This window comes from Scheffersomyces stipitis, chromosome 4 (assembly GCF_000209165.1).
Source record: "Scheffersomyces stipitis CBS 6054 chromosome 4, complete sequence".
Lineage (NCBI taxonomy): Eukaryota > Fungi > Ascomycota > Pichiomycetes > Serinales > Debaryomycetaceae > Scheffersomyces > Scheffersomyces stipitis.
In genome coordinates this window covers 645812-670862 of record NC_009044.1, presented here as the reverse complement: position 1 = coordinate 670862, position 25051 = coordinate 645812, and the positions used below count along the sequence as shown (strand labels likewise).

The window sequence follows — 25051 nt, the reverse complement described above, 5'->3', positions numbered from 1 at the left end:
ACTACTGAGCGGTTGCAGGTATCGCTGTAGCAGTGGAATATCTGGCGGTAGTGCTGCGTGAATCTTCTCGGAAATTGAATCTCAAGGACATACAGAACGGGCTTGATCTAATCCGGACATAAAGTTAAATCCAAGTTAATTGAATTTCAAGGGAGAGTATTCGGATCTCTTGATATCCTTGGTGTCATACACATAGAGTCATTGAGAAGTAAAGATTACTGTGGATCGAAACCCATTCCATATCATATTCAGTGGTCGTCCTATAATATCAGATCTACCAGAGTGAACTTACTTGCGACTTTGCAACTGCTTCCTTCAATCATTCCGTCCACAACTTTTCGACATGAGATCGTTTATAAAATCACATCGAAGAAACGAGTCTTCCACTTCGGATGACCATACCTTCTCTAGTAATGGCAAAACTGATGTGCATCTCCCTCCTGTTCTGAATGCGTATTCTTCCAAAACTCCTATGCCTTCGCCTAATATCAGATCCAATTCTCAGTTTACTCCTCCTCAGGCAGTTTCTTCTTCTGCTTCTATCTCCTCTCCAAAAAAGCTTCTCACTCCCATCAAGAACTTGTTTCTGCTGTCGAACCATAATAATTCAAAGTCAACGGCCACTACGCCTACTTCGTCTGATTCCCTAAACAACGTCATCTATGGTTTATCCAAAGAATCAAATTCGTCCAAAACTAGACTCCGTCACATCTCTCCCAAACACAGCCATTCCCGAGCGTCCATCTCAAATCTCTCGGATCTTCAGAAACTGGCCAATAGAAACAGCGGAACAGGTTCGTTAGACCATCCGTCAAAGCCAAATCCTCATCTCTGGGCATCAGAATCGTCGCCTGAGAAAATTCAGAAACAGTATCCTGTCATTGAAGATGGTGGACCTTCCACTTTCAAACTTGGCCCTGCTCCTATTTTCAAGTCTTCCAACTCATATCCTTCTCTCGTAGCCTATCAGCAGATCCATCTGCTACCTCCAACGAACTCACAATCGCACACGTCTCTTTCATCATTTCATTCGGCTGTCTCCTCGCAACACAAACTTCCTACTAGTGGAGTAGTCACCCCTGTGGTTATGGAAAAGGTGGAAGGAAACGATTCGTCCAACTCGTTGGAAGTTTCCGAACACAAGTTTGAAACGAAACAAGTCAGTTTCTATTCCAGTCCTATAAACGACATTGCCAGTTCTTCCGATGCTAAGATTGATTCTACCACTACTGATACTGATCATAATATAGACCCTTTGAGATCTGATGACAGTGACGATGGTGAAGATATCTCAGAAACTTCATCTCAGTTCTCATTCGTCAAAGACAGAAAAGGAGGAAGAAACACATCTGTCAAATATTATAAGACTAAGCAGGCTAAGCAGCCCGTGGAAGAAGCTCTCCAGCTGAATACTTTCAACGAACACGATTTAGGCTATGAAGTGGACGAATTCTCAGACTATGATTTTGAGAATAATGGTATGGATATCTATGACGATGACGACGGTGATGATGTTCAGTATAATAACGCCTTTGACGATGATGATGGCGACGATGTTCGATTCAATAATGCCTTAGATGATGATGAAGTAAACGCAAATTCAACATTCCAGCAGGAAGACATAAACTCAATCTCTCAAAGCGTTTCATCAGACAACCATCGCAATAATGATGAAGAGTCTTCTAAGTATGACATTAATGAAGATGAACATCCCTTTGATCATGAGGACGAATACAAGCGCGATATTACACTAGAGAACGACTTTGAAGACGGAGGAGATAACAAAGCTTTTTATTCACAAGACGAATCTCATCCAGTGAATGATATTGATAATTTGGAAGTTGAAGATAACGATACCAATGAAGATTATGGTGTCAAAGACTCGGCAAACAAAAGTTTCAGTGCTTTAAGTTCTATTCTGCGGAAAAAAGCTCAAGTACCTTTTGAACAATTCCATTTCAATGGTGATATTGAAGACCACGTAGAACATTTGGGTATTGCTACTAGTATTGCAAGTTCCACTGGTTCGGTTATAGAGAATGTGGGGCAAACTGGATATTCTATGAGCAATGAAGATCTTGCCAACGCATTTAGACAATTGGCCTTGTTGGGCATGAAACGAGAAAATAGTCCTCTTCAAATAGGAGAGAAATCCGAACCTCAAGATACAGACCTTGAAAATGATATCTTGGAGAATTACTTAGATGTCAGCAAGCTGCCTTCATTGGATATCAGTAATGTTCCAGACTCGAGAAAAACACCTGAATTAACCTCTCTTGATGATTTACAGCTTTTTGATCTCACAAGTCCCATCATTAACGGACTTACTTTTGGACAGAATTTGAATCAGAGAAGATCCAATAGAGCTAATATTCAAAATAAAGTTCTGGTAACTGAGGTTGAAGAAGTCAGACCAGATTTGCATAAGTATGAAAGTTTCCATACACTTAATGGCGATTTGACTTCTCAGAGTGAACGTCAAAGTGAGAATCCAGAAGAAGAAGTATCTACAGAAGTAGAAGATAAGGATTCGGAAGTTGTTGGACTTGGAATTCTGAAAGATATTCAAGCATCTGAAACTTCTGAGACTAATGCTACTGATGAATCAATTGGAAGTCAGATGGTACATAATCCTCGTCTGTCGATCAATGAGATGATGAACTTGTTGGGAAATTTGGAATCCTCAATGGCTGACAAAACTTCTGTCAATGGAACAGACGTAAATTCTACAAATGTCCGCAATCCCTCCAACAAACAAGAATTGAGAAGACTGTCGATTGTAGGAATGATGAGTCTCTTATCCGATCTTGAGAAAACTCAAGCCGAAAGCGAGTCCAAGGAAGAGTCATCTGAGAAGAAAGAACGAGCCAAAAAGAATCGTAAATCGATTGCAGAAATGATGTCAACACTACTGGCTTTGGAGTCTGCTAATAGTGAGAGTAATGAAATTTCAACGAGAAGAGATTCCATCACAAACATGATGAGCACATTAGCTAAGTTGGACTTGTCAAATATTGAAAATACTATTGATGGAAATGTTGAACAGGTACCTTCAATTAATATTGAAAGTGCAGACTCTAAGAGGGTACCGTTTGTCAGAAAATTAGAAACTAATTCTGACTTACAGAAAAGGTACTCTTGGTTCAATGATGATGAAAAGATAAGTTTTGCTTCCAAGAATGCTTCCGCTCCTGCGAAAGGTTCGAGTCTCAAGATTGAGATTGATGGACCTATAAGCCCAGAAGTCAACTTACATAGCGAGGACTACAATAGACCACTTACCCAAGATCTTCTAGATGAAATAAACCAGCTTCCTGAAGATTTTGATTTCCAGGAGCACGAATATAGAAGTAGGTTGAGCTCACCTGTATCCGAAAATTCATTTTTCAGGTCTAATTCGTACAACAAGAAACCAGTCAAAGCTATCATGGAGAGCAAGTATCTGTCCAATAAGATTGAGACTACTAATAAGACAGTTACATTTTACAGAAACAATAGTTCAGGACCTTCTTTGGATTTATCAAGAAGTAGGAGTGTTAGCCGAGCACCATCTACTAGATCGATAAATTCTTTCACTTCTGTTAATGAAGAACCAGAAGAGTACGAAGAAATTGAAGTAGAAGACACATATAAGAATCCTACTACGTTCACTTCTCCGCCTCAGTTTTCATTCAAACTATCTACCAACTATTCCAAGAGCAATGAGTCGTTCCCTAAAGCCCCGAATAATCTTAGTACTATTACAGAGGCAGACAGTCCAATAATTAAATAAAAAAGGGAATGATTCGTGTTCATGTAATGTATATGTGAAAAGTATATTAACATAGTTTAATTATAACGGTAAGATATAAAATAGAGAGCTGAACGGCTCAGTAAATTCATCAATTAGGTGTTTGACGCTGTTGCATGAAACTTTTGAAGTCGTAATTGTCACCAGCGTAGTCGAAGTACCTGGAATTGCTTGCTTCGCTATGCTCTCTGCTCAACTGAACTTTTAATGCATTGTCAACTCCAGCTCTTGGAGTTGAAGGGTTCTGGATACGTCTGGAGTTGTACCTCTCTGTGCTTCTCATAGGTGAAATAGCAGCACTTGGAGCAGTGGAAGTCGATGATCTCTTCAGTTTTAACTCCTGGGCCACAGTTCTTCTTTCTGCCAAGCTGATGGTTTTGGATTTTGCCAGCAACGAATGGACTTTCAATTGCGTTTCTGAAGGTGTGCTGTTGAAAGACGCAGAACTAGATGCCGTAGATGAAGTACTGGACATAGTTGAATTGGATCTAAATAAGAAGTGGTTGTTTCTGTACTTCGAGTAGATGCTGAGCAACTCGTCTCTTTCTTCATCTTCGACATCTTCTTCAACCAAAACAACTTCGACATCCTTTCCATCCTTGGTCTTTTCTATAATTGACTTATAAGACATAGTAGAGTTGTTTCTCTTGACCATACAAACATCGTAGTCCCCTTCTGTCAAATCAATTACAACAGATTCTGTATCCGACTCAGACGATGCGGATTTGGGTTTATCCGACTTGTTGGATTTGTAGCTGCTCTTTGATGAAGAAGATTGCACATCGTCTTTTCTTGCTGTAGTGTTCTGAGTTGCTAATATTGGACCACTACCGCTTCCCTTTACTCGAGCAACATCTTTTCTGTGAATAGCTGACAGCAGCTTCGATTTCTTCTCGGCGATATCTTTCATTGTTGGAGCTGTAGGAACGAATTCCTGGGCTACATCAGCAGACGCTGCTTCTTTGAAATCCACAGCGTAGTTCACTTGTATAGGAGGTTCAGCTACAGCAATGTTCATTGTTTCACTTTCAACATTTGGAGTGCCTCTTGGACTTGGCTTGGATCCTTTCAAAGAGCGAGGAGTGCTCACCATTTTGAAAACCGAATCAAGGATATCCATAGATTTGGATCTGTTATGAGATTTGTCAGGTGATGGTGGGGCAATAGCAATGGGGAGTGCAACTACCTCAGTATTATTGAAGTCAATGTTGTACATGGACTTATGACGAGAGTGTCTGACAGGAGACATTCTGGAACGATTTCTAGCAGCCATTTCAATCTTGGAAATGGGTGCAGAATCGATTGAACTAGTCACAGCGATGGAGGGAAGAGTCTTGGAAATTCGTGGTTGAGAGTAAAGGGAATACTTAGTAGACTCTATGTCGGTGTCTGAATCGATATCGTTATGCATTAACTTGAATTGCTGTTTCATTACAGCCTTAGCTTCCTTAGATGGGAACTCCATTGGACCCAACTGGGTAGCATCATCCACATCTGTAGACATGGAAGAATCAGATTTCACATCATCAAAAGTAGTACCATTGTAGGAAGTAGTAGATCTACCAGTCGAGTAATAGTCAGTGACTGATTTATCTGACAAGTCTGGTATTTCAATTTGACCGTTGTTGGACATGTAACTAAATCTAGATCTTGTGGACTTCAATGAATTGGATGAACGAGCTAATTGACGGATTCTGCTATCATTGGTGATGTTCTCGCTTGTATTAGGAAAGCTGAAGTTAGAGCCTGCTCCATCATTTTCGCTGTCGTAGGCACCTGTCTCCAAATCCTTTGGAACTTGTCGATTTTGCTGAATGTGAATCTCAGGTAAAGTGTCCTTTATTTCATTGACAGTTTCATGAGGAGAAATCGGGGGATTTCTACTGATTTTGAGAGGTTGAATGACCTCAGTAGACTCATAAGATTCGGATATCAGAGAATCCTCAGCACTCAGCTCAGAAACATCACTACTTTCCGATGAATCGGTACTTCCTTCACTACTAGAGGCATCCTCCCAATCGTCATCATCTTGTGGGTATGGCACAATTGGAGTGGTAGCTTTTCCAGAGGTTGCAATAGGTTCAGAATCAGAACCAGCTCCAAGAGAGAGGTCCACTGATCTTTGCAATGAGTCCCACGAGCTTTCTGAGTTTTCACTCATAGAAGAAGACGAGGATGAAGATGAAGCGTTTCTATCTGTTTGATTTTGACAACTATTGGGAATTGCCAGTTGCTTGTGGTCACGAGGCATGAAAACTGCATTGTTAGTCCTATCATTGTTGTTTCTCACTCTGGAAGGCTGACGATGGAAGCTCATGACATCTCCTACTGAACTGAAGGAGCTGACGGAAGATACCTGGGACTCATCAGAGAAAGTCCTTTTACCAATTTTCAACAATGATTCCTTACAAGCTATGGGTGCATTGGAGAGGTTGAGCAAGTTGATGTTCTCTTCCGTTGTAGTTCTGGGAACAGACCTTGCATCAATGGTGGAGTTTTGATGAGGGGCTGGGAGTTCCTTTTCTTTGTTGACTTTGGTCTGTGGTGTTGGCATGATTCTTACATTAGTGTAAGCTGGTTTCTGCACTGGAATTGGACTTGTCGTTGAAATTACTTGAACTGCGTCATCTTTTGGAAGTGGAGGTAAGCTTTTGGCATTACTTTTAACACTAGACAGTCTGGAACCAGAGTAGTTGGAGGTTTCTTCAATTATGCTAAGTTGATCTGACGCTAAATTATTGTTCTGGAGCATCTTCATGGACTTGTTCTTGTTGGAGACGACTGGAGGAGGAACTGGACGACGGTGTATAGCGATCCTCTTTTGGAGCTCCTCCTGTGTGGAATAGCCATAGTCGTCGTCGTCGGACAGTGTATCTATTTTCTCATATCTGCTACCGTTGTAGACCAATTTAGTCCTGTTATGCTTGGGTGACTTGGATGGAGATCTGCTCCTCACGGGACTTATTGGTCTGACTGGAGACAGAGATCTGGAGTTAGCCATTTCCTCCTTGGCAATGTTGACCGGACTGAGCTTGGGAGGAAGCTTAAGTGTGAATGGCACAGGAATGACGTATTTGGTATCAGGGCTATCTGGAGAAGTGATATGAAGTCTTTTTCCAATGGGAGAACGGGAAAGTAGTCTAAGTTGATCCTGGGAAGAGTTGCCCTTGGAAAATATATCTACCAGAGAAGCCAACGGCAAACTAGCTAGTCTCATATCAAGGATTCCTGGGTTGATTGCATTTGAAGAGCTGTTTGAATGGAAACTATGGCGGTTTTTTACTGGAGATGATGATCTGGCTCTTCGTCCACGGCTGGGGCTGGGGCTTGGACTCTGCGAGAAGGGAGTGTGAGATGAAGTGCCCAAACTAAGGTCGTCTAGTGATCTGACCTGGTGCAAAGTGACTCCCATTGGCTGCTGTAAATCAATCTAGAATAAGCAAGGAAAAGGGTGAGTTCAGAAGTCAACTTTTGATTAAAAAGAAGGAAAGAAGAATGGTTAAAAAAAGTGTACAATTCTTTGGCTGGATCACAATAGAATCCTTTTCTGTGTTTCCCGGTTATGCTGTGATTACGAAGATTCCTTGTTTTCTCAGAAAGACTCCATTGTGCTATTATATGCGAAGCTCATTAACTTTAGACCGGTCATTGGTGGGAGTGGGCATTAATGGGAGCAAAATGGCTTTTTACGATATGTTTATTATTATTCCGGATTAGGTAACAGGCAGCTCAAGTATTTTTTCAATTGCAATTTCACAGCTGCGCGATCCAAAAATAACTTGGTGGTGCTATTACAAAGTCATTGTCAGTGGCTAAGTTGTGGCTGCAGGCAAAGATAAAAGTCCTTATCTGGTAAGTTTGAAAAAGCTTCCCTGAACTACCTATTTACTGGTCTAGACCGAGGACCTCTGCTCAGCTAAATGAACTTATAATTACTCTAGCCGTAGCGCATTTTACAATGCGCGCTAGTTGCGTATTTAGCATTTCCTCGTGTTGTATATGCAGGAAATGCACCCTGTTGCTTTTCGCAGTCAATTGCGGCTTTCTTCCAGAATGTCTCTCTAAAGCTATGATACTCTCTTAGTGATAGCCATAAAGACACACATCTGAAAGTTGCAAAGTATTTAAGTATAATTGGCAAAAATGTCAGATATCTTCGAGCATCTCACCTCCATGGATCTGATCCTCCTCCCTTCTCCAATTCCAATCGTGACTCCGCTCCCCTCTCTTGACACTGTAGCCGCTGATGTTGACCCCGAAGCCATTGATTTGTCCATGATAGGAGAATCTACCAAACTCATTCTAGTTGAACAGGTTGCTGAAGAGTTCACACCAACACCTGATGGTGCAAACTTGCTGAGGGCTCCTTCGATGAATATCATTAGCCAATCGGATGATTCAAACGATTCTTCCCTCTCTCTCGAAAGCAATCCAGTCACACTACCTCCCTCCTATAAAACAATAGATGAAAACTGGAAAATTGGTCTTTCCTATCTTCCTCTCCAGAGTAAGGAATTGGCATCTAGAAAGGGAGCCAAGTTCACTCTCATGGTTGCTGGTCAAGAAGGAACTGGCAAATCCACTTTTCTTAACACTCTTTTTGGGTGCGATTTGGTACATGCTCTGGACACAAATAACAGAGGAACTGCAAATATTGATGTCAATACCTACAAGTTAGTCGAAGATACATTTCAGTTGGAATTAACTACTGTGGACACACCTGGATTTGGAAAGAACACCAATAACCAATTTGACTGGGCTCCTATTACTGACTACATTGATGAGCAATTTAGGTTGTATCTCTTCCAATCAGAGCAACCTGAAAGAATTAAGAGAGAAGATAATAGGGTCCATGTCTGTTTGTACTTCATTGTCCCTACTCTCTGTGGATTGAAGCCCTTGGATGTCATTGCCATGAGAGAGCTCTCCTCAAGGGTCAACCTTATCCCTGTTATCAGTAAGGGAGATACGCTCAACAAGAATGAGTTGAGGCAGTTCAAAGATATGGTCAAAATGACATTGAGTCTGCAAGATATCAATGTCTGCGATCTTATTCTTGATTCTCAGGTCTCTGCCAAAATCAATTCCCAGGTGCCATTCTCTATAATCGGCTCCAACTTGTACTATGTTAACGAAAAGGGAGAAATGGTTAGAGGAAGAAAGTACCCTTGGGGGGTAGCTGAAGTTGAAAATGAAGAACACTGTGATTTTGTGCAGCTCCGCAAGATTCTCATGAGCGAAAATATGCTTGACTTAATTAATTCCACTGAAGTTCATTATGAAAACTACAGAAGAAACAGTCTTCATTTCAGATTCGTGGAAAGCGCTAACCTGGGATATACTTCAAATCTTGGCGATTTATCGAAAATCGATGGTTTTCAAGAGTTAAAGATTTACAACAGAATTCCTCTAACGGTACTTGAAGAAAACATAAGAAACAAGCATCCATCAATTCCTTATTACGAGAAGAAAATTAGAGCAGGTTTGTCTGGTATTGTAAGCAACCAGGAGCTGCGCTTCAGAGAATGGAAATCAGCCTTAGTCAAGAAACAAGATGTGTTGAACAGAGATATCGAGCATATTCACGACAAATTGATCAAGTTGCAAGAGTTGGTATCCAGGTTGGAAACGGGTCTGTATTCGTCTCCCGTGTTGTCTTTCGAAGGTGCTCCAACCTTGTCTACTGTGAGTTCAGAAGTCAGTTCAGATGATGATTACAATTTTAGATAATTTTCGCAGCTATTTCTAAATTTATTGCAAAAATAATGAATGCTTTTAATAAATACATAGAAAAGAGCATAAAAAAATAAAAAATCTAAATTTCAATTAAATCCTCTTGCTGATTTCATGACATGGAATGCTAGTTAACATTCAGTATTAGAAGAGCCAACAAATTCATTAACTGCAGAAGATTTCTAATATAGATATTGGATCCTGTATGGAGGGTAAAAGTAGCTGAGCCCTAACAAAAAATCGCAGGGATTGTTCTTGAAATAATCGAGAACGATCACATGACCACACGGAACATTTTTCTGATGGCTATAAAAATCTTCTCTGGGAAATTTTTCACTGTTGTTGGTTAAGTTTCTTCTTCAAAAAAACAACCATAACACGTTTAGCAACAATAGGTATGTGCAGATTCCTTCAACATCTTTTGTAGACTCACGCCGCGATATCAGGATGAACATTTTAGTATAAGTATGTTTTTTCTGGCATCTCTAATGTTAGAGCTTTTCAGCTCGATGAATACAACCTTTGACTATTATCTGATGGATATTAGCGACGTGAGTTTGAGAGAGTGTGCGATGTTAGAATGATACTAACAAGCAGTAGAGCATATTTAGCAATATAGTTAATAAACGGGTACGAGAAGTATGAATTGTAGACATGTAGATTAAATAATAGGGAACGAGAATAGAAAGTACTATATGGTCAGATAATGAGAATATATGGTCAAATTTATAGACTTAATTATTTCATCTTCGACTGCTTTTTACCTTAAGTCTTAGTCAATGAACAATTGTAATGCCAAAATCCAGCTATATAACTTTTAAGCTACTCCATTTCTTAACTATGAGTCTGTTCAGTATGTTGGAATTAGTTAAGTAGCTAGTAATGCCTAAACGGAATATACACTCCTGAATTTTTCAAGTGTACTAGTTCTTCTGCCAAATCAAAATCCTCAACAGATTCCTAAATCCTGAACCATTCTTCCTGTCACATGCCTAGATATGTCTGTGTACCTGTTCGAGTCGGACGGTGTTGATCATTCGGATCTGACAGAAGAAAACTTTCAGGGTGACGAATTGGTGCAATTTGAAGAAACTACAAGCCAAAAGAACACCAAAAAAGACGAGAACGAAGACGATGGGAAAACTGTAAGAACTGCAAACTTCATTCTAGACCATTCAACCTTTGTCCGTGGGATAGGAAACATCAAGAGATGGTTTAACGAAGACTTTGTTCGTACCACTATGGCTGCACTGGACGAAAGAATTCAGTTAAACATTTTCATTCCTTCCTATACTTTGCATGAGTTTGATTTTGTCAAGAGAGGCACTTCTATGGCTGCCATAAATGCCCGTGAGGCTATTCGTATCATTGACAGGTTCTTTGAGAATGAGATCGAGCAAAGTGCCGATTGTCCACTAAGGTACGACTTGTACATTCAGAACCAGAACGAAGATGGTCCTAATTGGAGCGAATGCCAGAGATACAAAGTGCATGCCCCACTTATCAAGGAGTTTCCAAACTTCAAGACCAAGTTTGATTCGTATCTCATTGGCTCTGGATCTGCCAACTCTTCAAACGACCACGATCACGAGTTCAACAATTTGGCAGATGATTTCAACTCTACAATGTCGTTTAGTCATAGCCACAACGAGAATATCAATGACATTCAGTACGAAAACTCTCCTTCGTACCAGAACGCCCTTGCTAACTCAGACAATCGTGCCGTGATGCCTACGAGACTCAGGTTCTTGATCAGAACTTGTATCTATAAGATGTACGTAGAGAGAAATAAGTTCTCCAGCCCAGAAGAGCATTGGAAATTGGTGACAGAAGACCCCATAACCAAGATCTGGGCCCGCAGTTTCGGCATCGACTGTATGAACGTCAACGAGGCCGAGTTGTTGATGTTCCAAAAGTACGACGTCAGCCTGTTGCGCTTATACAATCCCCATAATCACTTTGGTATCAATGAAGTGTACAATCCTGCCAGTGACATTTTGCAGAACACAGTAGATACTACTGTTTACACGTATTCTTCGCTCAAGGACCATGTACCTACCAGCCACAGAGGAAGGGGAAGAGGTGGACGTAAAGAAGGAAGAAACCCTAAGAGGAATGCTGTTCGGGGAGTTGTAGCTGTTGAGAGAACAGGAAGCCATGGCGAATATGTCAAGAAAGAGAGATTCGATGCTATCAATTTTGCACCAAGAGGACATGGAGAGTTATGGAAACCATAAAAAGACATCGAAGATCGTGATGAAATGTATCTAAATTTATTACGCAATATGTTGTAGAGAATTAATTTCTCGATATATTTGGCATATCCAGCAAGGAATGGTTGTTCTAGTTGAGAATCATATTTAGTATGAAAATTTCCCGAAAGAACGTTTTGTTTTGCGACAGAATACGTCAGCCGATGCCGAAATCATTGTTCCATCCTTTTCCAAAAAAGAGCCACGGCTGGGAGTCTATAGATTTTCCATAATAGTGAAAACTAGAGGATATACCTTCTCTACCTGCAGGACACAATGTCTGTCTTCCACTAAGTTAGACTTGTGAAAGTTTATAGCACTAAGAGAGGTTAATGAATGAGATAATGTAGCTGATGTGACTAGTAGCAAGAGCATAAGTATGACCACAGTAGAAACAACTTAAATAGCCCGTATAGAATGTTCTTATACTTGAACTCTAGTGGAGCCTCCACGCCCAAACGACACAAAACTGGGATTACATAATCTACTCTCGCACCAGAATTCGTGAATTCAATAATAATAATACCATGAAATTAACATGCTTCTTTCATAAAACCACAACCTTTACCAGCGAAGTACACCACCATCAATCGTGATGAACCGCCAGTTGACACGTGAGGACATCCACCGTATCGTCGACAGATGGAAACAATTGAAGGCCCAGTTTGGCGACCAGGCCATCAATGTTCCTGAATTTGCTCAGTTGAACAAGATAGTGAAATATTTCAACCAGCAACAGCAGATGCTCCAGCAAAATCCGAACTTGAGACAACAACAGCAGCAACAGCAGCAACAGCAGCAACAGCAGCAACAACAGCAACAACAACAACAACAGCAGCAGCTCCAGAACCAGAACCAACAAAATCCAGCCCTTAACCCACAAAGCTCGAGCCAACTCAATAACCAACAAATTCCACAACTGCTTCCACAGCAACAACACCAGGGTATCCATCCACAGGGAACACCTCTGCACGTGCAAGCACAGCTCCAGCAACAACAGAACTATGGCCAGATGAAGTCGTTGATGGGTGCTTCCAATAGCTCCACACCTCAGGTCCAGAACCTGAACTTGATCACGGGACCAATGAACACAAGCCAAATTCCGACTCCACAACAGCAGCAACAGCAACAATTTCCTCAGTCGCAATCACTTAACCAGATGCAGTTTAACAACAATAACAATACTAGCAATGGTATGAATGGCACCAATGGTGGTGCTGGTTCTGGATCTGGTTCACTTTCTAGTTCTGGAGGTCCTGGGACAGTATCTGGGACCGGTTCTGGTTCCCAGGGAAGTTCGAGTGAATCTGCATTTACCACTCAACAGTTTCAACTTGTAAAGTCGCAGTTTCAGGCTCTCAAGTATCTTTTGAACAAGCCTGGAGCCAACAATCCCCCTATTCCGCAGAATTTGATCTCGTTTGTTACTAACGACAGATCTGCTGTTCCTAGCGGTGGATATCTTCCTGCAAGACCTGGATTTCAGCAGCCTTCTAACGATGGACTCTTAAACCAGAATGTGATCGGAATGCAGCAGGGCAATCTCAACAAGGGAATGATTCCGGGCCAAAATGTAAACCAGAACTTGTCAATTAAGAATAACACCGATGTTAATAATTTGAACAATCTTAATAATAGTAAACCGCCTATCAAGATGGAGGCATCGAAACAGAAAGTATCAGTACCGATACAACAGATTCCTCCACAATCCCAACAACTTCAACAACCAGTTCTGAAACCTATAAAGCCTGAAGGTTTGTCCGATTCTGGTAGATTGACTGATTCCCTTTTGAAGCTGAAGCCTTACATTCGTCAACCACAACCTCCTGTTCCTCTCAGTAAACTTGTTCCTGATAAGACTAGCGATAGCAAGAACATTATCATTCCCATAAACAAGCCAAATGTACAAGTGGACAGTTTTGAACTTCCAGAGATATTTGGAGATTCTGTGAAAGACATTGAGTATGGTGAGATCTACTCTCCACAGAGTCGTCGTCAAATTCCGGGATTGATGCCTGATGGAATCAATTCCCAGGAAATCTTTAACAACAAAGAAGCATTTATTGTGATGCAAATTGAGCTTGAAATGGACTCATTGAGAAAGAAACTCGATACTATTCAAGACAATGATAAAGAGCGCCAGAGAATTGAGGCGGAATTGGCTCTGTTAGAGATGATTCCTTTCCAAAAGGAGTTGCGCGGGAAGTTGTTGTCACAAGTCTGGTTCAGCAAGTCGTTGTTGCCCAATTCTCATCCCAACTTCCTAGCAAAGTTCAACACCTTATCTCTTGAAAATGTTGCTACAGCTCACGATCTCTATAGACACCAATTGGAAACTTTACTTCAAGTGCAGAACCAGAAGCATCAGAGCACTATCAATGAGATCTTGCTGTACAGAGAAAATAAGGATGTAACTCTTGCGAGAAGAAGAGATCGCCTCAACAGGTTTGCCACCAAGATCAGCAGTTTCCACAATCAGACAGCCAAGGAAGAACAGAAGAGAATAGAAAAGATGGCCAAACAACGTTTGCAAGCTTTGAAGCTGAACGATGAGGAAGCCTATTTGAAATTGTTAGACCACACAAAAGATACTAGAATTACGCATCTTTTGAAACAGACCAACCAGTTCTTGGATTCGTTGGCTCAAGCTGTCCAGAACCAGCAGAGGGAGACCAGTGAAAGATTTGCCATAAGAGACGGAACTCTGGTGGAGACTAATGATGAAGACAAAAGAGAAAAGGTAGACTACTACCATGTGGCTCATCGGATCAAGGAAGAAGTCACTAAACAACCTTCTATCTTGGTAGGAGGTACTTTGAAGGAGTATCAGATTAAGGGTTTACAGTGGATGGTTTCGTTATTCAATAACCATTTGAACGGTATCTTGGCTGATGAAATGGGATTGGGTAAGACTATTCAAACTATTTCTTTGATTACATACTTGGTGGAAGTTAAGAAGATCAATGGACCATTTTTAGTGATTGTACCCTTATCAACGTTGACCAATTGGAACTTAGAATTCGATAAATGGGCCCCATCAGTGAAGAAAATCACTTATAAAGGTACACCTAACCAACGTAAGGTTATGCAACAGGATATCAGACAGGGTAATTTCCAAATCTTGTTAACTACTTTCGAGTACATTATCAAGGATAAGGCGCTATTGTCGAGAATCAGGTGGGTACACATGATTATTGATGAAGGACATCGTATGAAGAATGCCAACTCCAAACTTTCTGAGACATTGACCCATAGCTATCACAGTGACTACCGTTTGATTTTGACAGGTACTCCCTTACAAAATAACTTACCTGAGTTGTGGGCTCTTTTGAATTTCGTTTTGCCCAAGATATTCAACTCAGTAAAGTCGTTTGACGAATGGTTCAACACTCCTTTTGCCAACACTGGTGGACAGGACAAGATCGAATTAAGTGAAGAAGAAACTTTATTGGTTATCAGAAGATTGCACAAGGTGTTGAGACCTTTCCTTTTGAGAAGATTAAAGAAGGATGTAGAAAAGGACTTACCCAATAAGGTCGAGAAAGTGGTCAAATGTAAGATGTCATCTATACAATCGAAGTTGTATCAGCTTATGTTGAAATACAACATCTTGTATGCTAGTGACCCTAATGGCCCCAGTGATGTTCCGTTAATCATCAAGAATGCTAACAATCAGATTATGCAATTGCGTAAGATTTGTAACCATCCATTTGTTTATGAGGAAGTGGAGAATTTGATCAATCCTACTATTGAAACAAGTGATATCATTTGGAGAGTTGGTGGAAAGTTTGAGTTGTTGGACAAGATTTTGCCCAAGTTCAAGACCACTGGCCATAGAGTGTTGATTTTCTTCCAGATGACCCAGATCATGGATATCATGGAAGATTTCTTGAGATTGCGTGGAATGAAATATATGAGATTGGATGGTGGAACCAAAGCCGACGATAGAACTGCTTTGTTGAAGTTATTCAATGCCCCAGATTCCGACTATTTCTGTTTCTTGTTGTCTACCAGAGCTGGTGGTTTAGGTCTTAACTTGCAGACAGCAGATACTGTTGTCATTTTCGACACTGATTGGAACCCGCATCAAGATTTGCAAGCTCAAGACAGAGCTCATAGAATTGGACAGAAAAACGAAGTGAGAATTTTGAGATTGATTACCGAAGATTCTGTCGAAGAAATGATTTTGGAAAGAGCTCATGCTAAGTTAGAAATTGATGGTAAGGTCATCCAGGCTGGTAAGTTTGATAACAAGTCTACTTCCGAAGAACAAGAGGCTATGTTGAGAGCCTTGATCGAAAAGGAGGAAGAACGTAGACAGCATGGAAATGACGAGGAAGAAGAAGACTTGAACGATGACGAGCTCAATCAGATTATCGCCAGAAATGACCTTGAGTTGGTGACGTTCAGAAGATTGGACGAAGAAAGAGCACAAGCTACCAAAGAAGCGAAATACCCAACGAGATTGTTTTCTGACCAGGAATTGCCTGAGATTTACCAGAAGGATCCCGAAGAGTTGATCAGGAAGGATGAAGTGATTCTAGAAGATTATGGAAGAGGTACAAGAGAACGAAAGACGGCTACCTATGATGATCATTTGACTGAAGAGCAATGGTTGAGACAAATTGATGGTGTTGTTTCTGAAGACAGTGATGATGAGGTAAAAGCCAAGCCTTCGAAGTTGAAGAGAGGAAGACCTCGTGGAAGACCCAGATCAAAGGGCCCTGAACCTTCTGATAGCAAAGAAGGCACTCCCGATGTAATCCAGACAGATACTGAGTCTGTTACTTCTGTGAAAAGAGCTTTGACTGATGAAGCTATAGCTTCTGCCAAACGTCAAAAGTCCGCCACCCCTAAGCCAGCACCCGCCAGTCGCTCCAAGAAGGCAGCAGCTCGTAACAGAGGTGCCCGTAGTAAGATATCACTCTTGAATCGTTCAACTCCATCAGTGGATCCATTGACTCCTGATGAAAGAGCACAATTGCAGAATGTTCTTGAGACAATCTATGGTTTAGTTATCAACTACAAGAACTCTCATGACAGAAGATTGAGTGACTTGTTCATGGTGAAGCCATCGAGAAAGCTCTATCCAGACTATTATGTCTTGATCAAAAATCCAATTGCTTTAGACATTGTAAAGAAGAGAGTGTTTTCCAAGACTTATAGCCAAATCAGAGAGATGTTAGAAGATATACATTTGATGTTTAGCAACGCCAGAATCTACAATGAGGAAGGTTCTATTGTGTATCAAGATGCCACAGCTCTCGAGCAATTGGCCATTGATAAGTTCAAGGAGATGTCAGGTGATTTGAGCGCTGAAGAAATTGAAAAGATTCTTGACTTTAGAGAATTTGACGAGACCTTCAACTTGAAACCTTTGGTAGTTCCAGCTGCCATAAAACAACCAGTAGAAACCAAACTCGAGCAACTAGACAACGACGAGCCTATTGACAGTCCCCTAGTTGGAATCTCCACCAATGGTGGAACCGAGTTGTCTACGCCCGTAAACCCTTAGATAGGGATCGGACATGTATAATACAATCGATACACGGTAACATTAATATATTAAATTTCATAACTATGCAGTAGAACTACTACCAAGATTTACTGGTATAGAATTACAACCATTTGTCGCAGAACAAGAATGGATGTAGACCAAGTGTATAATTTGAACTACTCTAAAAAAATAGTTGTAGTTTACAGAATTAGAAGTCTTGCCCGAAGATTCCTAAATCTCACTGTACAGTGGTAACTGATCGTCTATATGTGAATTATTCACGGCATCATTCAACACAACATTGAACTTCTCTATAAAGCCAAAGAGCCCACCATCGTTGAACTTGAGTTGGCCCTTGAAATATTGATTCTTGGGAAAGCCATTGGCAGCGATCTCCAAATTTGCAGGGCTAAAGAAGATGAATTCCCAGTAGTTGGCACCGAACCAAGGAGACTTCAATTGGTGAGATAATTGAATCACTGGGGCCAAATTGACATCTATCAGAAAGGTATTGATATCTCCCAGAGATGCTGTGATAAACACAAATCTCTTCGTCGTGAGGTACACGTACCCGTCATTTGCTGTGATATGTATTTGCACATCGTTTCTACTTGTACTACTACTGTTATTATTGCTATTCAGAACTATAGATAACGACTGTCTTGAAGTGGGGGATGAAAATGTGAGTACTTCGAAGCCATCAGAGGCTAGCTCAAAGGGCACCTCTTGATGTTTTCCAAGGAGGTCTGCATAGTTGGACTTGAGCACGACATTATTGACAGACATTGTGAAAAGTGGATCAAGGAGATAGTTTATATATTGGTTTAGAAAGATAACTCAGGATTGATAATCATTCATAGATAACTGATACTCGCACTGCCTCAAGCCAAAACCAGGCGCCATAGTTAAGAAGTGACATTTTTCGCAGCTTGTCACATGACTAAAGGCAGATCTTAACTATGGAGCCATCAGAATTTTGCAATTCTTCACCAATTGCATACTATACTTGTCTTCACCATTCTGATGACTCTGCTTCGGTCGTTCAACCCGGCATTGGCCAAGCACTTCAGTGCGCCGCTTCCGAAGTTTCAGTACAGTTTCAAGCATTTGGCACGACGCGAAACCTGTCAAGCCATACTAGATAAACTTGACCTCACTAAGAAGTATACCCAGCCTGGCAAGCTAGATATTGTGGATGTATTTTCTGGTTATGGACTCTTTTCAACAATGATCAACTATGAATTGAAACCACGAAAACATGTAATAATAGAGAATATCAAGGCTAACGTGGGCCTCTGGAAGGAAAAGATCCGGATTCTTGAGAATTCCAATGCGAATAGAGAAAATTTCGTGTTGTACAATAGAGATGGCTACAATTGGGACACATACGAAGATTTGATTAGCAAAGACAAGTTGATACTGCCTCTGTTCCAATCACGAGACAAGATCCACGACGAGTTGCTCATCATCGGAAACCTCTCTCCGACGAAGTATGAATCGCTTATAGCCCAGTGGATTATGTGCTGTGCCTATAACAACTGGCTCCAGAAATATGGCCGTGTAAGAATGCTCTGTTTTGTGCCAACAGCCACAGCTAAAAAATTCATGTCTGGCCCAGCGTTTGGTAAGAGAAACAAGTCGTCGGTGAAGCGGGACCTTTTCACCAACTCTAAGTTGGTTGCAATCACAGAGACAGAGGACACTGTAGTTGCCGAGGGCAGTGGCTACGATCCTCGTTTATTATTCAAAGACCAGCCTATCCTTATTCCTTCTAAAGGCACTCTACCAACCAACTCTGATTTTGCATTGCTAGAAATCGAGCCTGAAAACATAGTAGCAACGACTGCTATCGAAGAACACGAACATTTTATGCAAAACTTGTTCTACAGTCCTTCTAAAAAGGTCAAGGACCAATTGCCTTTTATTGGCCCAGGAGCTTTAGACGATCTTGCTCCTCATATACCTGACGAAATCATGGTTAAAGGTATCAGGGAGCTCACGAAGTCGGACTGGGAACTCTTATTCCATGTGTATGACAACTGGCCATTTAGGCCAAGCTTATTGGATCAGATGGACTTTATCCACGAAGATTCAAGAAACTTCTAGTTTTACGATCTTGTACATATCCACTGTATATTATAATCATTGTATATATATTAATCTAACTCTTCCGTAAATCGAGAGGCTGTTCTTCTTCTAGTAAGCGAGCGGATATCCAAAGTGTCGAACGATGCTCTCAATGGTTCTACAACATCTATGCATTCACTTCTAGCAGGAGCTGTTGCACACCTTCTAATAATATCATCAGTATCTCTGGCCGCTGATGTATTCGTGGGAGCAGCTGCAGTATATGGAATACGGATTCTGTTGGAATACGGCTTACTTTGTGGTTCGATCTCGAATGAGTGCATGGCGTCAGGGCTGTCATTTTGAGTAGTGACTGAAGGATAAGAACTATCTGAAGCAAAGACAGAAGGTAATGCTGATAACAACTTCTGATTATCATCTTGGGTGTTTCTTAAGAATAACTTGAATATAATCACAACCGTTACTAACGACTGAAAAAAGTAGAAGATAACGAATGAAACAGATTTCCAATATGGGAAAGAGTAACTAATGATGATCCAAACAACGGTGTTGAATAACGAAAAGCCAAAATTAGTTAAAATCAGCACAAATGGAAGGCTTTCTAGAATCAACTTCATATAAGTAGTTTTCTTTTGGACTAAAACCATGGGAACAGATGTTAAAAAAAGTACCATAGCAGAGACTAGAATAGACACATTTGCTACATCCGCAAAGAATAGTAGTTTCTGCAACAAGTCGATGCCCTTAGAAATTTTTGACTTTTCTGAAAAGTAGAACAAAGTGCCGATTATCTGTCTAAGAAATCTTTGTTGAAAGAATCCATTACTGGACTTGCTTGGTATTTTTAGATTGAAAATGGCGGTGCTTCTGGGACTTTCTTCCACAATTTGATCAATTACGGTGAGGTTAGAGAATATCAATTTTTTGGACTCAAAATCGTACGTGCCCTCTCTAAGTTGAATTATTATCCTCTCGATATCCCAAGTAATGCTAGGCTGGACAATAATGGTTCTGTTGCTCATGGAATGTAGGTATTCTTGTTCGTGTCTTAAGTAGACATCCTTCAATATTTCAGTCAAGAAATCATTGTCAAAAGTGTAGTTCTGTTTGGTGTACAAACTGTAACTGCTTGTGGGCAAATCTTTCATATTCACAAGAGGAGTGATTATTTCAACCAAAGGATACTTGAAGTCAAATCTTGAACAATACGAGAGGTTCATAATGTTGAATGATAGAAGCAAGATCCCAAATAACGAAAAGCGCATAATCGATCTGAGCTTTGGGGGACAGGAACTGCTCAATTCTTTTCGTAGCTTCGAAACAAATTCGAAGAACTCTTCCTCTTTCTTAATAGATCCATCAGGACTTTCCTGGTTATCAGGAACCATTTTGTAACTGGGTTAGCAATAGTATATGTAAAAATATTGTGATAGAAGTATTTCAAAAAAGGTTGCAACTAGCGCCGCAAAAGGAATCATTTATCTTTTTCGCAGCCATTGTATAATATATAGTACATGTATTTAATATTATTTTTCATATATAACGTAGTTTGACCATTTTCAATCAACAGGAATGTTGGGCAAATTGGAAAACAACTTGACCAATTTCTCACTATTGAAGACACTCTCTGAAGGCTGTCCAAAGTAAGAGGCGTTGGGTAAGGCTGCTAAAAGAGTGGTGATAGTAGGCCCCACAAAAGAGCTGGGCTGTTCAGGCTCCAACACTGGTGGTTGTGGAGCGCTGAATATACCGTCACGGTCGTCCAAGTCTCTGTTGTTGTCTTCGATATCAGACTTAGCATTGACCTTTCTCTTCTTGCTGGGCGGCAAAGATGTAGAACTATCAATTCCCAAATCAAGTTTTTCTATCAAGTTGTCGTCACCTTGTGTGTATCTATCGCTAAACAACTCGATGGGGTCGTCATCGGGAAAAGTTTGCTCGTACTTATTTACAAAACTTTGAGCAACATCCAAAGAAACATATTTTGAGGCATAGGAAATGTATCGCTTAAATAACTTTCTCAAGTAGCCTCTCTTCACTTCAATCTCATCTTCCTTCAACTCCTTCAAGTATTCATTCAACAGACCTAGTTGTACTGCTTCAGTTAAAGAAACGATGTCTTTCGTGAGGTTGGTGTCTGACGTTTGGATCAAGATTCTGATGTTATCCACATCATTGATCATGATTAAATACTCCAAATAGGAAAATAAGAAGTCTCCGTCTGTAGCGTAAGCTTTCATACCCAAATCAAAGATCTTCAAGGCTACTTTCTTGTTGTCGGCATAATGCTCTAAAAGAGCATTTTCCACGAACAACTCACTGCCTATGCTGGCAAACTTCTTGGCCAGCTTGAAAACACTACGTGCCTCCTTAATTCCTTCTGCTCGTTTGGAGGCTGTCATCCACTTCACGTAGACTAATGTTACAGATTTTGCAAGTTCAGTTTGTTTCTTACTCAAAGTCGCAAGATGCTTTTTGTCTTCAGAAGTGAGTTGGTACACTTTCTTGGTATCTATTTGCATATCGTCGTCGTTGTTGAAGGACTCTGGATCATTTTCATCGTTGTCATCGCCATTGCTGGGGATTTCAAAACGTGATCTAAGCGACTCTAACTGCTCAGTAGTTTTGGTGTAGTCAATAGTTAACCACTTCGCAAGATTATTGTAGATATCCTTTGATTTTTCGAATCCAGCGTCCTTTTCATGCAATTCGGCTAGCTGAAATGAAAGGAGAAGACTTCTGGGGTTTAACAGCAAACCCTCACTTAAGAGATCTACACATCTATTAATGTTTGCTTCCTCATTACTAAGAAGCAAGAATTTACTAGCTTTAAACCACAATTCCGGAACAAACGGCAATGCAAACGTAGCTTGTCTATATGTAAATGCTATTCTCTTCTCAAGCAAATCTTCCTTCAACTCCAATATATTTTTCTTTTCTAACTCGACCCAATTGAGCCAATAACCGACTTGGTTCCTAATAATCTTTTCCTTTTCACCAGTAGCTGAGAACGGATAAATGTCTCTCATCAACTTCCTTTCGGTGATGTTCTGCCATTCGGTATTCCACGATCTGGCAAGCATAAATTCGGCAGACTTTTCAGAGATGAACTTGGCTGCTGTAGCTGGGTTGACTTCATTTTCCCATTTAGTATATTGAGACCACGAGTTCTCCAAGTTTTCCGTGGGAACAATCAAAAACTTTTTGTAGACTTTTCTTATCAAATCAACTTTCTGTTGCTGTTCCCAACTAGCAGCAGGAGTCCACGACTTGAGGAATTCTAAGTAGTCATTCCACAAAGCCGTGCTATTGATATCTATTCCAACTTTGTTGATGGCGAATTCAAACGCCTGAATGACCGTGCCTCTGGCTTTTTCACCACCAGTAATAACATCGTTGACACGACGTACGTACGATACGTATAAACGACAAAGTTCTACGTTGTCTGTAATCAAGAAACACTGGTGAAATAGAGATTCTACCTTTTGGAACTCGCCTCGGTTCAACTCGTAGTTGATATATTTGCACCACTGCTCTCCCTATAGATATGTTAGTAATTGTTAAATCGATATTAGAAATTTACTCTGCCAGAAAGGCAATGCTTAATTTTGCTCTAGACCTGATATAGAACTCATCTATAAGATTCTGTGTCTATTAATTATTCCATTTGAATTCTTCCAGAGAGACAGTGCCGATATATACAGAAGAATTTCGACTGCTATTGTATCAACAGCAGCAGTACTATACTATTGTATCAAACAATAGTATCTAATTATATACAAATGACAAGAACTAAAATGAGCATGCCTTTCTAACAGCAATAAGCAGCTTAGCGTATACATACGTCAGACTTGAAGATGCCGAGGTACTTGGTGTAGATGGCCCTGACTTGTTCTTCTTTGTCTTTGGCCACCACATGTTTAATGAGTCTGTTCCATTTGGCATAGTTCAAGGGATCTGCCTCTAAATCTTCCTCTAGTTGGCCAACCACATCCAACGCCAAACGTTTTCTGTTGTTGTCGTTTATGAACATGCTTTAAGGATACGAGTGTGTGGAAAATGGAGTGATATTATATCTAGTGAAATTAGTTGAAATTTGAAATATGGAAAATGAATATCTGAAAAATGGTAAAAATGATAAAAAACACTGAAATGAGTAAAAGTATCAAATCAAATGGTTCACTAGTTATATACACATAGATAAGAACGATGAATAAAAGCTTGCAATGAGATAAAAATGAATGGATGAAATAGAATAAGAACAGCTTATTTAAAATGTTCCTGAAGGATGATCAACATTTAAGCTGGCTGAAGTGCGACATAGTCACTAAAGTTTGCGCGACATTATCCATATTGGTTGCTGCGACATCTTCAGTGTCTTCTTTTATTCAATAGATATAGTATTTCCCTACTCTGTATTCCGTTTAACCACAATAAGTATTTACACTCTCTTCAATAATGATCCAGCTTCATGTTTGGGGTTGTGGAACGGAAATATCGGTCATTTCGCCAGAATGCCTTGCCGCGAGCTGGCTATTGACTGATTCCTTGTCGAATACATCTGAAGAATACGAAATAGTCACTTCCTCCAATACAAATGTCTCAGATATAGGAAAGTTGCCAGTGCTAACGACAGCTGAAAGAAAGCTCCAGGGATTTGAGGAGATTTCCAAATACATTTTAGAAACTTATGGTGATACCAATTTCGTGTCCAAGGAATTATCTACCCATAACCAACTAGTCAACAAGGCATTGATAGCCAAATTGCAGTATAAAGTCGAGTATATCCACCAATACAACATGTTTGTCAATTCCAGGAACTACGAGAAGTATACAACGAAGCTCTTCCAGAAATACTTACCCTTTCCCATGATGTACAACCAACCGTTGAAGTTGCACCAGAACGCCCAGGAACAGGTTCAATTACTTGGGCTCAACAAGAACAAGACTGGATTCTTCGATTTTTCTGGTAGTGTGAATAATTCTGAAATTGCAGAAACTGAATATATCAATGACGAAAATGAGGAACAAGACGAGGTCGCATTGAGTGCACTTCATGAGAGACAACTAGTAGCAAAATCGAAGGAAAAACTGCTTTTGAGAGAATCAAAGAATTCGTTGAAGTGCTTGCATTTGCTCAATGACTACTTGGACTATTTCTCCAAGTTGTATGAGAAATTGAATGGTAATAAGAATCTGTATGGATTCATATTCGACCAGAAAAGAGCAAGTTCATGCGAAATACTCTTGTGTGCTTACGTGTATTCATTGACTTATGAGGACTTACCTGACAGATTTATCTATAACTACTTGAAGATTAAAAGACCTGACTTTACAGAGTTCATTGCTACATGCACCCAGAGATGGAATACCCAATTGCAGATAGAAGATGCGGTCAGAGGTCCTGAAAACGAGGAAACACCCAGCTTGTGGAACGAGGTCAAGTACCAGACTGGAATTGTACATTACTAATGATATACCACTTGTAAATAGAGAATTAACGATGATAGATATTCATATTCATAGGTAAGGCAAAGAGAATTCGATATTCTCACGTGACAAGCAAAATTTACCCGGACAAAGCATGGACTTTATAAGGAACTTTTCAGCATTCTCAAAAGGTTTCGTTGGTTCTTCCGTAACCATTGGCAATCTCAGCATAGTTTCATTCTATACTTTTAAACCGTGTAT

At 40.3% G+C, this 25051-nt stretch overlaps 9 protein-coding genes across 9 annotated transcripts; 6 read left to right on the top strand and 3 right to left on the bottom strand. All coding sequences in view use genetic code 12, as the record gives it.

Annotated features, from left to right (window-relative positions):
- Positions 1-20: 20 nt before the first annotated feature.
- PICST_67542 (hypothetical protein) lies at positions 21-4559 on the top strand. The gene has a single exon (XM_001384387.1). It carries the CDS (start codon positions 344-346, stop codon positions 3770-3772), a length of 3429 nt encoding a protein of 1142 aa, XP_001384424.2. The 5' UTR covers positions 21-343; the 3' UTR covers positions 3773-4559.
- A 3692-nt stretch (positions 4560-8251) lies between these two features.
- Positions 8252-9421, top strand: PICST_3603 (predicted protein; the record flags this gene model as incomplete). Its single annotated transcript, XM_001384386.1, has 1 exon — positions 8252-9421. A coding segment is annotated over one exon (1170 nt), but the record flags the coding sequence as incomplete, so codon positions are not given.
- A 1100-nt stretch (positions 9422-10521) lies between these two features.
- Positions 10522-11760, top strand: PICST_45012 (predicted protein; the record flags this gene model as incomplete). The annotated part of the gene is made up of 1 exon (XM_001384385.1): positions 10522-11760. One exon carries the CDS (start codon positions 10522-10524, stop codon positions 11758-11760), a length of 1239 nt encoding a protein of 412 aa, XP_001384422.2.
- A 610-nt stretch (positions 11761-12370) lies between these two features.
- On the top strand, positions 12371-17353 carry SNF2 (component of SWI/SNF global transcription activator complex; the record flags this gene model as incomplete). Its single annotated transcript, XM_001384384.1, has 3 exons — positions 12371-12748; positions 12896-12968; positions 13041-17353. 3 exons carry the CDS (start codon positions 12371-12373, stop codon positions 17288-17290), a joined length of 4701 nt encoding a protein of 1566 aa, XP_001384421.2.
- A 28-nt stretch (positions 17354-17381) lies between these two features.
- PICST_67539 (predicted protein) lies at positions 17382-18067 on the bottom strand. Its single transcript, XM_001384054.1, has one exon. It carries the CDS (start codon positions 18056-18058, stop codon positions 17504-17506), a length of 555 nt encoding a protein of 184 aa, XP_001384091.2. The 5' UTR covers positions 18059-18067; the 3' UTR covers positions 17382-17503.
- Positions 18068-18295: 228 nt separating this feature from the next.
- On the top strand, positions 18296-19378 carry PICST_59461 (predicted protein; the record flags this gene model as incomplete). Its single annotated transcript, XM_001384383.1, has 1 exon — positions 18296-19378. One exon carries the CDS (start codon positions 18296-18298, stop codon positions 19376-19378), a length of 1083 nt encoding a protein of 360 aa, XP_001384420.2.
- Positions 19379-19428: 50 nt separating this feature from the next.
- On the bottom strand, positions 19429-20748 carry PICST_31380 (predicted protein; the record flags this gene model as incomplete). Its single annotated transcript, XM_001384053.1, has 1 exon — positions 19429-20748. The coding sequence occupies one exon, from the start codon at positions 20746-20748 to the stop codon at positions 19429-19431; it is 1320 nt and encodes a 439-aa protein (XP_001384090.2).
- Positions 20749-20919: 171 nt separating this feature from the next.
- PICST_31379 (predicted protein) lies at positions 20920-23393 on the bottom strand (the record flags this gene model as incomplete). The annotated part of the gene is made up of 2 exons (XM_001384052.1): positions 20920-22899; positions 23205-23393. 2 exons carry the CDS (start codon positions 23391-23393, stop codon positions 20920-20922), a joined length of 2169 nt encoding a protein of 722 aa, XP_001384089.2.
- Positions 23394-23818: 425 nt separating this feature from the next.
- PICST_59041 (predicted protein) lies at positions 23819-24832 on the top strand (the record flags this gene model as incomplete). The annotated part of the gene is made up of 1 exon (XM_001384382.1): positions 23819-24832. One exon carries the CDS (start codon positions 23819-23821, stop codon positions 24830-24832), a length of 1014 nt encoding a protein of 337 aa, XP_001384419.2.
- Positions 24833-25051: the final 219 nt, after the last annotated feature.